General features: G+C 42.2%; 1 protein-coding gene across 1 annotated transcript; it reads left to right on the forward strand.

The window, feature by feature from the left end:
• Positions 1–2254: 2254 nt before the first annotated feature.
• LOC142617402 (chaperone protein dnaJ 11, chloroplastic-like) lies at positions 2255–3087 on the forward strand. Its single transcript, XM_075790265.1, has one exon. It carries the CDS (start codon positions 2342–2344, stop codon positions 2831–2833), a length of 492 nt encoding a protein of 163 aa, XP_075646380.1. The 5' UTR covers positions 2255–2341; the 3' UTR covers positions 2834–3087.
• Positions 3088–12123: the final 9036 nt, after the last annotated feature.

Consider the following 12123-nt stretch of genomic DNA (forward strand, 5'->3'; position numbering starts at 1 on the left):
CACTAAAACTTGTCTCTCTAAGAGATAATTCCACCCGGCTATGTTGAAATGAGTAATGTGACATGGCGTTGTGGACTTTGAGTGAATTTTTATTTGCTTAAATAAGAGTTTCCTCTCAAATAATGGAGAGAAATGCTAAAAGGCATTATAAAATGCTTTTTAAGGATGAGTTATTGTGAGATCCAATTAATAATTTACAAAAAAAAACTAGCATGAGTTAAAGAAAGTGGTTAAAAACACCGTTGAAGTAATAAATAAAACTTAGAAAATTAGCTCCATTAATACCACACTTTATAAAGCTGGTTAAAAATTAGATATAAAGCAAAAAATACGACACAAAGCAATTCCTTGACATGTCACCTTATGGTGTCCATTAACACTACCCAATAATGATTTACATTTCAACAAAACTAGTATACTTTGACACATATATAGTTTATGTTGATTTAGTATAGCATATGTTAAACTAATCTTTTTGGATATATAAATTAATGAAGAGAAATACTATGTCATTAAATATTTTTCACAACAGCTTCTAAAAAAAAAAAAAAAATTCACAACAAATATTTAATGACAAATTGTTACTAGTAGTTATTGGTAGATAAAAATTATAATTTCAACTATAAGTTCAATTTAGAACAAATAACAATTTAACGCTTACAATTTATTGTAAAAATGTTGTTGATATAACATTTTTCTTTACCACCATTACCCTTGGTGTGATAGTCACTCCACAAGTATAAGTGTTTGTGGGGTGTGGAGGGAAGAGTCGGGGTTTAAGTCTCTAAGATAGAATTTCACACACATATATACTTTAGATTATGTTAGAGTATAAATTTTATCTTATATTTAAAAACATTTCTCTTTCGCTTGCTAAACTATTTTGCAATAAATTTTACATCATCGTCAAATTAGTAATTTTTTAAAATAAATTATTTAACAAAAATGGGACAAAATGGGTCCCATTTTTGTTTGCTTGAGGCAGGGGCGGAGGGAGGGGCACCTAAACTTTCAATTTTTTTTACATATTATATAGTACATTGGTATGTTTTGGAATATGGAGTGGACAAAGTGGTAGTCTGGTAGAGGAGAAAAGTAAAAAGAAAAGTCAAAAGTGAAGATAGAGAGAAGGGAAATAATACGTTTGTGGAGGAGAAAAAAAGAGGAAAAAATAATAAAGAAATGCGTGGATGAAGAAAAAAGAGATAAGGGAAAAATAAAATGAAAGATAAGAAATTAAAATTAAGAAATGCTACCACAATATTTTCACAATATTTTTACAATAAATTTTAAGTGTAGGGTTGTTACTAGCTAATACTAAAAAAAAAAAAAAATTTAAGTGGTGTGTCCGAATTAAAATTAATAACAACTTACCACACATGATTTGTTGTGAAAGTATTGTATAAATGTTGAGAACGCGACCCTTCATGTTAACATTAGATGATTCTACAAGTCATTATATTATTGCTACAAGTGCTCCACTAGATTTGTAAAAAAATACTAGTGAAAAAAAATAATTTAAGTGATGTGTTCAAATTAAAATCAATAACAACTTACCACACATGATTTATTGTAAAAGTATTGTACAAATGTTGGGAACATGGCAATTCATATTAACATTAAATGATCCTACATGTCATTATATTATTGCCACAAGTGCTCCACTAGATTTGTTAAAAAAATATCTCCACCAATCTCTTTTTCGGTTCTTTTACCATATCAATTTTTAAAATCATGATTTTATATTAGATTCTATATAGTAATTACATTAGGATATAGTTGTTTATATGTTTTATTATTAGTATTGATAAATTTTTTTAGATTCATTTTTTTTACTTTTAATCTTCCCTTTTAATCTTTGCCCTGACTTAAATTCCTAGCTCCCCACTTGGCTGAGAGATGTCTTGGGATTCAAGATCCTTGGGGAATCTTATAGAGGACAAATTTTGTAAATTCGGGGTAAACAATGCATTAACTACACATTTATCTTTTTACACACCAAAATGAAAAGAAAAGGTGATTCTCAACAAAAAAAAGAAAAAGAAAAGAAAAGGTAGACAATAAAAACTTTTGTCGTAGATAAACGCGGAGAGATGCTGGATTCTCGGACACCGACGGTTCGCTGAGTCAGCTTTAGGATAGATCCAATGATTCCAATCACGTTACATGGATAAGCCTATATACGTTTGATTCGTGAACCCACCCTATACTAACCATGGTAAACCCAATTCCCACCTCTCTATAAAATCCCAACTCGTCCACTCCCAAGCCATCATTAAAGGTTCCAAGCTTCCAAAACCACAGCAAAATCCAACTTTACAAAACAGAAAGAGAATTCATCATGATTTCAATTTCCACATCAACTTCATTTTCCAGAGCCCATTTCGTTTCCCCAAAGGTTTCCCCAAACTCCATCAAGAGCCGTTCATCACTTCGTATCTCCGCGGCTTGCACATCAACGGCGGAGAGGCCGACTACTGGGTCCCACACAGCTCCAACATCGTCACTCTACGAGGTCCTTGGGGTTCAAGCTGGTGCCACGTGTCAGGAGATTAAAGCTGCGTACAGAAGATTGGCTAGGGTTGTGCATCCAGATGTTGCAGCTAACGGTCAAAGGGGTCAGACCTCAGCTGGGGATCAGTTCATGAAGGTCCATGAAGCCTATGCCACGCTGTCAGACCCTGAGAAACGCGCCGATTACGATCGCGTGCTTTACAGCCGCCGGCCTACTGTGAGTTTTTCGTCGCTGGGAATGTCCACGTGTACGGACACGATGGCTTCGCGATTTGCTGGGTATACGCGCCGGAAATGGGAGACAGATCAATGCTGGTAGCCTAAAAAAGCATGAAGATTTTTTAGTACTTAGGACAAAAATTACAGATCAGACTTTGGTGTTTTAGTTAAATTGAATGTAATTCCTGGTTTCAAGGGTATCTTCTTGTCTTGGAGCCCAGGCTTTGACTTTAGGGTACTCAAGCCCAGTGTATTAGTAAACTGTGCACATATAATATGTGCGTATATAACCTTGTAATCTGTAATCAGGCGACTTTTTTACAGCCTGAATTTATGGAGATTTTGCTTTTTCCACTTTCCGAGAATTCCCTTTACTCTTTATGGTAAATCAAATCCTTACTTTTTAATTCACTAATTAATTTTTGTTTTCAAGTCAGTTTCTTATTAGTATATAGATTATGGTCCTGTTAAGATATGCTTAATTATACATTAATTATTTATTTTAAAAAAATTTATAAGAAATTAAAAAAGTGACAAAATATAGTTATTTTTTATTTGGGTAAAGTTAACGATTACCGCACTTGTTTGTTAAAATTTCTCTTCATAGGTTGCATTAATAAAAATGACAAAATTATTAAAAATGTTACCAAAAGGAACAAAAAAATATTAAAAAGTTGTAAAAAGTAAATAAATGCTATAAAAAATTGCAAAAAACTGTGGTTAAGGGACACTTAATGTGCCCATTGACACCACCCTTTTTATTTTTTTCATAAAAAGTGAAATTAGTTATTAAACCAATAGAATACATGGAGGTTTCTTTAAAAACATAAAAGTCCTTCTTTTTTTTTCCTTTTTCTATAATCTATAAATGAGTGTGAGTTTATAAATATTATCCATTACCATTTTAGGATACACTGTATTTCTTTTAACACTGTATAAACTAAAATATATGAAGTATAGCGTCCAAATTTTTTGTCTCATTTTTTTTACTTCACTCTATATTTTACGAATAAAAACTTTGTAAGTGCACAATTGCACCTGGCCTCAAGAACAGTTACGGGCTCAGGCCCAATGAGCCTTAAACAATATGAATTTGTAGAGTGTGGGCTTGAAACCCAGGTTAGAAGTGCCTGAGGATTAAATGACAAGCCAAAGATTGCAAACACTTGAAAAACAACAAGGAATATTGTAAATCAACCTGCTCGGACGTAAGCCGAGAGCTGTTCTTATATTATCTCTTTATCTTTTTTTCTTTTTCTTTTAGATTACAAAGAAGGGACCCCATATTCCTGTTCTAGGTTACTCCTTAAATACTCCTCTTTTTGATACTTTGTACACGTGTTGCCCCAACTCCCCCTTAGCCTAGATATTTCTTTTCTCAGTGCCTTTGAATAGTAACCAGAAGTTTCCCTTCCACTGTTCAGGTGTCACTTCCCCATTAATGCGGCCAGGGTGGTAGGTGCAGGGTCTTTAATGTGGAGGTGGCAGCCTTTACCTTTGGTATTTCTCAAACATCGGTGCTTCTAGGACATTCAAGGGTTCCCCCCCTTTAACCATTGGTCTTGACCGTGTCATTCTCCAACTTTTACCATGAAGTCCCGGGTTCTCCAGTGTCCGTCCGAAGGGAAATTCACCCTCGGCTGGATCCTCGGATCCTCGGCGCATGGGCCGACCCGTAGCACTAACAAGTTCTAAACCCAAGAGCAGGTCGGCCTTCCTTAGCATGGCCCAAAGGCCCACATCCCCATCAGGGTCTTTTTACTCCCCACAATAGCCCCTCAAAACTCTAATTTTCAACGTCCGAGGAGAAAAATAGGGTTTTGATCTGACGAGAACCTACTCCACACACTTTGTGAGTGACTACGCGTGTGGAAATCGTTTCGCGTCCCAGAAGATGCCACTTGGCGGTTTTATTTTCAAAAACGCGCGCATTTATTGCTGTAAGCTACACTTTGTCCCCCACGTTCAACGGCGAGATGGGTATCCAACGGTCCTCGTTACTCCACGAAAATTTGGGCGGGACGAATGTAATTTCGAGGCCGCTTTTCCGCACATTGTGACGCTTCGGGAACCTGCGCCTTCATTTAATTCCCCAGGGGCTAATCCCATCAAAACATCAGCAATCATACTTTGCCTGCAGAAAATCGTGGAAATTTGCACACCTTCAACTTTGTAAGTTCTTGCTCTCTCTATTCTTAACCTTTTCTCCTCGGATAGAGTCCTCGACTGTCCTCGTAGATATTTTCCCCTTTAGAGTTTAGCCTTTCGTTCTTTTCTGATGGGTAGGTTTAAGTGTCTAGTTGATACCGCCGCCGGAATGGAAGGCTTCAGAGCCAAGTATAACATTCCCGGCGATATAGGTTTAAAATATTGCCCGGCAGAAGCCGTGGCTGGTTCTAGAAAAGAGGGAGAGGTTATCATCCCGATGATAGCCTTTATAGAGGGTGGGATGACCCTCCCAATGAAACCTGTAACTAGGGAGTACCTTCGCAACCACCGGTTGTGTCCCGACCAGTGCCTCCCAAACGTTTTTAGAGTTTTGGGTAGCGTCGATACTTTAAACGAGCAAATGGGTCTAAACCTCACCTGGCACGATGTCGTCTTTCTGTACGAATCCCATAAACTCTCCAACGTAGGTTACTACATTAAATCCCGCTCCAGCGTCGTTAGGCTAATCTCCTGTCTGCCCAAATCCAACAAAGGCATGAAGGATGACTACCTGATCGTCTCTGGGAACTGGCACGACGGCCTCCACTGCCCAGTTGAGTGGGGAAATCCAGGTGCGACACCTTAGGATTAACCTCCCCAACTCACAACTTCCCTTAATACTCACAAACATGCACACTAACATGTATTTACATTTGTTTAACTTTATCACTTGCTATGTGAATCTGACCATGTTGTTTACTTTCACGTCTTTCTTTACAGATAAGCAACACGTGCGTCCACGCTTGAGCCACTGCAGCGTTGCCGATCTAAACCGAGTGCTTCGCTCTGAGGTGTTTATCAGCGAGGACTTACAACTTAGAGCTGCTCATCTGATCCTGGGGTACACTCCCATCTCTTCGGACTTCCAGGAGATAGAAAACGCCATAATCGCAGGTGGCCGAAGACGAAGGAGAATAAACGTAGCTTGACCCCACCTTTTGGACGACCACGAGCTCCCTGACGCCCCTCACACCGTTTTGTACAACCAGCCCATAGCGGCAATTCCCCTCGCCGTGCACTCTCAGGCAACTGTTGTTCCAGAAGAACAGGTGTCTTCTTCACATACACTAGACGAAGAGATAGATCAATTCCAACTTGAAGACACCGAAAGACCTCGAGGGAGCCAGTTCGTCGTACTCTCTGACGAGGAAGAAGAAGCCACTGAGGCCTCTGGAATTGCAGGATTGATCGTTGCCCAACCAGAGGACGAATCCGAGGAGGAAATGGACAGGATGAAGGGTCTCCTGACCAATAGAGCTGCGAAGGTTGTTGAGAAAAAGACGGGGGCAACCCAAGCTCTTCCATCTTTGCCACCTCCCCCTCCTCCAGCCGAGCCGAAACTTCCAGCCGAGGACCCCAAAAAGAAGAGAAAGGGGGAGGCCGAGGGGACGATCAGCAAGGACCCTAAAAAACCATGACAACAACTTCCACCGGTTCAGCAGCAGAAGCTGGACAAAAGCAAGGGTAGGGCCCATTCAGTTGAAAGCGGGGAGATCAGGGACGAGGCAGAAGTGCGCCGAGCACCGACCACCTAGTCCCCTGACTTAAGGCTGGATGGTGCACCCATCTCCTGCCAATCCAGTATAAGGGCGGTTCAACAAGGCCATGCCCACCACTTGGCCGAAGTGTTTGAGCGCCCCCTTCTGCTGCCCAAGGACATGGAAACCTTGGAGAAAATGAGCCAGCCACAACTATTCCTCTCTTTAAAAAGGGACTTAGCGCTGGTAAGTTTAACCCCTTTAGGAAGATTCCAATTTTTAACAATATCAAATTATTCATAAGTGCCTTGCTATATCTGACTTCCTCGCACTTTATTGCAGGCCATTCAAGAAGTCTTCGTAGCCGAGAAATTTATAGAAGATACTCGGAAGAAGGCCAGAACTGAGTTCGAAGTCAGGCTGGAGACTGAGAAGTCCTTGGGCACAGCCCTTGCTAAAAATGAGAAGCTTACCTCGGAGGTGGCTGACCTAAAGAGAGAGAAGAATGGGGCTGAGGCGAATCTGAAGACCATGAAGTCCCAGATAGAAGGGCAGCGCAAGCTCCTTCGCGAAAAAGATGATGAGCTCTCCCAAGCCCAAAGGGAACGCTCGGATTTGGAAAAGGAACTTGCGCTGATGAAGGAAGAAGCCAGCTCATTCCAACACTCTTTACAGGCTGCCAAGCAGACGAGCTATGAGGCAGGGGTAGCAACCACCGAGGAGCAGCTGACAGAGGCCTTCGCGGCTTTGTGCCGGGAGTACTGTCAGAAAGTCTAGGGGGAAGCCCTAAACGTAGCCGGAGTTCCTCTATCCTCGGATCTGAGGAAATCCGAGAACGTTTGGCTTCCCCTGGAGATACAGGAGATTGAAGAGGCTCCTGCTGCCACTCCTACCCCTGAGTCAACTCTCCCTGCTCTGCCTCCGATGGTCCCACAGCTAATTCCAGATCCTACAGAACCTTCAGGTTCCAACAAAGAGAAGGAAGGAGGCGGGGATGCAGAGAAGGACTTGAGCCAGAAAGTGGAACCCAACGTCCTTCCAACGAAGACAGCAGACAAAGGAAAGCAAGTCCTGACTCCCTTTGAGCTGGAGTTGAGAAAGACCGAGGCCACCAGTACCTCTCAGCAAGATCCCCCTCCAAAAGCTTAGGACCTAGCTTAGGACTTCTCTTTTTCCATATTTGAATTAAATATGTAATGTATATTCGAATGATTAATGAAGAACAATTTCATTTAATTCTCACTTATGTTGCATCCATCTTACTTTATTCTTTTTGTATTTGTCATAAAGATTGCCAACAGTATATAGTCAAAAAGGGACAGGACAAACAAGTCTAACTCCAAGTATTACACAATCATAACCTCCACGCAGTCATTCGCATGTTTTAGTATTAAAAACTTAACAGCAGATGATATGGTTGAGATATTTTAAACAATGCCTTGATAAAAAAGAAAGACCTCATATAATGGTTAAACCCTTATAATGTGTGGTTTTGTTTTTAGTAGTATGTAAGATCCAAGAACCATTCCTTACATAAATTTACATAACACTTAAAGATATGGAACTTTAAGATCCGATCTAACAAATAGTAAGGCATTAATTTCCAGACGCAATAACAAATTAACTTTAATCAAGTTTGCAGTCCGAGAACAAGACTTAACCAAGTTGCTGTTTGATTATTTAGATCAGTAACTTCAAATGTTAATTTCCCCAAAGTAGGAGGTCCGAGGACCCGGCATAACTAAGGTTTTGTTTAACAAATGACAAGACATCAATTTCCACAAGGTTTGTGGTCCGAGGACTACACTTAACCGAGTTTATGTTTGATTCTTAAGAATAATAACTTCAAATGTTAATTTTCCCAAAGTAGGAGGTCTGAGGACCCGGCATAACTAAGGTTCTGTTTAACAATTGACAAGACATCAATTTTCACAAGGTTTGTGATCCGAGGACTACACTTAACCAAGTTTCTGTTTGATTCTTAAGAACAATAACTTCAAATGTTAATTTTTCCAAAGTAGGAGGTCCGAGGACCCGGCATAACTAAGGTTCTGTTTAACAAATGACAAGACATCAATTTTCACAAGGTTTGTGGTCCGAGGACTACACTTAACCAAGTTTCTGTTTGATTCTTAAGAACAGTAGCTTCTAATGTTAATTTTCCCAAAGTAGGAGGTCTGAGGACCCGGCATAACTAAGGTTCTGTTTAACAAATGACAAGACATCAATTTCCACAAGGTTTGTGGTCCGAGGACTACACTTAACCAAGTTTCTGTTTGATTCTTAAGAACAGTAGCTTCTAATGTTAAAGATACTCATAACTTTAAAATGTTCACTGACAAAAGCACATTTTATTAATAATAATACCTTCTAAGATTGTTTACATTCCATGGGCGTGGTACAATTTTTTCATCTAGGTCAGCTAGCCGATATGACCCTATGCCGGCTACTGAAACAATGCGATAGGGGCCTTCCCAGTTGGGTCCTAGCTTACCCCAAGCTGGGTTCTTAGAAGTCCCTACGACTTTTCTGAGTACAAGATCACCAGGTGCAAGCGGCCTTAGCTTCACATGGGCATCATATCCCCGTTTTAGCTTCTGTTGATAATAAGCCATTTGGACCATAGCTGCCTCGCGCCGTTCCTCAAGTAAATCAAGACCTTTCTCCAGGAGTCCCTTGTTATTCTCCGGGCTAAAAGAGCTTGTCTTTAGGGTGGGGAAACCATATTCCAAAGGTATCACCGCCTCGGCCCCATAAGTCATGGAGAATGGCGTTTCTCCAGTGGACCTGCGCGGTGTAGTCCGATACGTCCACAGGACATGAGGGAGCTCTTCTACCCATTTGCCTTTCACATCGTCCAACCTTTTCTTAAGCCCACCGACTATGACCTTGTTAACAGCCTCGGCTTGCCCATTTCCCTGAGGATAATATGGGGTGGAGTACCTATTTACGATACCCATGTCACCGCAATACTTCCTGAAAGCTTTGCTGTCAAATTGAACTCCATTATCTGATATAAGTGTATGTGGTATTCCAAATCTGGTGACGATGTTCTTCCACACAAACTTCTTGGAATCAACATCTCTAATGTTTGCCAAGGGCTCCGCCTCGACCCATTTAGTAAAATAATCCGTTCCTACAAGCAGCCATCTTTTGTTACCTGCTGCCCTCGAAAACGGCCCCACTATGTCCAATCCCCACTGTGCGAAGGGCCAAGGACTGGAGAGGGGGTTAAGAACTCCTCCAGGTTGATGGATGTTAGGGGCGAACCTCTGGCATTGATCACATTTCCTGGCGTAGTCTTGAGCCTCCCTTTGCATATTGGGCCACCAATAACCCTGAGTCAGAGCTCTGTGGGCCAAGGACCTTCCCCCAGTGTGGCTGCCACAAATTCCTTCATGCAGTTCTTCCAGAAGTGCTTCCGTTGAGTCAGGGTGTACACACAGCAAATACGGTCCTGAAAAGGATCGTTTATACAGTTTCTGATCCTCGGACAACCAGAAGCGTGACGCCTTTCGACGTATCTTATCTGCTTCCGATTTGTCCTCGGGAAGGATGTCATTCTTAAGAAAAGACACGACGGGGTCAATCCAACTAGGTCCAGGCCTTACTAGATGGATGCGAGCCACATTGATGGGGGTAAGAGTTGGCTTTAGCAAATCCTCCACAAGGATAATCCTGGGCAAACCCTGAGCCGAAGATGTTGCCAATGTGGCCAAAGAATCTGCATGGGTGTTTCCACTCCTAGGAATGTGAACTAAGGAAAAGGAGTCAAATTCAGCTTGTTGACGTTTGACCTGGACCAAATATTCCTGCATTCTGGGGTCTCTAGCCTCCATGGTCCCCATGACTTGGCCGACCACTAACTGAGAGTCCGAGAACACATGGACTTCCCTTCCACCCATTCTACGTACCATCTGCATGCCTACCAAGACTGCCTCATACTCGGCCTCATTGTTAGTAGTTGAGAATGCTAATCTTAAAGATTTTTCGAAGACAATTCCTTCAGGGGACATTAGAACAAGTCCAACACCAGACCCTCTCTGATTAGCAGCCCCATCCACATACACTTTCCAAGCCGAAGGCACTGCGGCCGTGATCACTCCAACTGATTTTGCATCCATGTGTGCTTCTTTTCGAGCTTCTTCTAGCAATGGTTCAGCAAACTCTGCCACCAAGTCAGCGAGGACCTGGCCCTTCACCGAGGTGCAAGGCTTGTATTTAACATCAAAAGCTCCCAGGATGGTTCCCCACTTTGCTACCCTTCCTGAGTAGTCGGCGCTACGCAGCACTGCCTTAAGGGGCAATTGGGTCAGAACAACCACTGTGTGAGACTGAAAATAATGGGGAAGCTTTCGCGTGGCATGAACCACGGCCAAAAGTGCTTTCTCCAAGGGTAGATAACGCCCCTCGGCTTCGTTTAAAGATTTGCTAACGTAGTATACCGGCCTTTGGACCCCGTCATCGTTCCTTATAAGGACCAGGCTGACCGCATGGACAGCCACTGCCAGATAAGCAAATAAGACCTCGTCCGCCTCGGGACGAGACAAAATGGGCGGCCGAGAAAGATATTGCTTGAGTTGTTGGAAGGCTAACGCGCAGTCCTCGGTCCATTGGAACCCTTTCCATTTGTTCAACAACTGAAAGAAAGGATGACATCGGTCAGCCGACCGAGATATAAATCTGTTCAAGGCGGCAATCATTCCGGTTAATTTCTGGACTTCTTTTGGGTTCCGAGGAGGCTGCAAGTTCTGAATAGCCTTAACCTATGTTGGGTTTACCTCTATGCCTCTATGAGTGATCATGTACCCCAAGAATTTTCCAGACCCAACGCCGAACGAGCATTTTAAGGCGTTAAGGCGCAGTTTATACTTTCGTAACACCTGAAAGGTGTCAGCTAGGTCTCTCACGTGTGAAGGTATCGTTTTGCTCTTCACCACCATATCGTCTACATACACCTCAATAGTCTTCCCCAACTGCTGTTCGAACATCCTGGTCATCATTCTTTGGTAAGTAGCCCCAGCATTTTTCAAACCAAATGGCATGACCTTATAATGATAATTCCCGGTCGGGGTAATGAAGGCAGTCTTCTCTTGGTCCTCCAATGCCAAGGGAATCTGGTGGTAACCTTGGAAAGCGTCCAGAAAACTCATCCTGGGATGTCCGACGGTGGCGTCCACCAGTTGATCAATACGCAGCATTGGGAACGAATCTTTGGGACAGGCCTTGTTCAGATCGGTAAAGTCCACACATACCCTCCACGTTCCATTCTTCTTTTTAACAACAACCGTATGGGCCAACCACTCGGGGTAGAAAACCTCTTTGATAGCCCCAGCCCTCTTAAGTTTAAGAACCTCTTCCTTCACAGCCTCGGAATATTCTCTGGAAGATCGCCGAGGTGGCTGCCTTCTCGGAACGATAGCTGGGTTGACATTTAAGTGATGACAAATGAAGCTCGGATCAACGCCTGGAGCTTCATAAGGATCCCACGCAAAAACATCAACATTGTCCTTCAAGAATTCTAACAATTCCATCTTCTCTTGGTGTGGCAAAAGTACACCGACCTGGAAGAATCTCTCTGGGTCATCGACTACTGGAAACTTCTCTAACTCCTCACAATGTGTCTCCTCTCCTGTCACCATCCCAGATGAACCAGGAGCAGTTAATTGCTATAAGCCTTTGGTGATCAGAGCCGAAGATTTGG

This window comes from Castanea sativa, chromosome 1, assembly GCF_040712315.1.
Source record: "Castanea sativa cultivar Marrone di Chiusa Pesio chromosome 1, ASM4071231v1".
Taxonomy (NCBI): Eukaryota; Viridiplantae; Streptophyta; class Magnoliopsida; order Fagales; family Fagaceae; genus Castanea; species Castanea sativa.

Excerpts from the sequence above, each read along its gene's own strand:
- LOC142617402 (XM_075790265.1), top strand. The coding sequence starts at position 2,342 with ATGATTTCAATTTCCACATCAACTTCATTTTCCAGAGCCCATTTCGTT.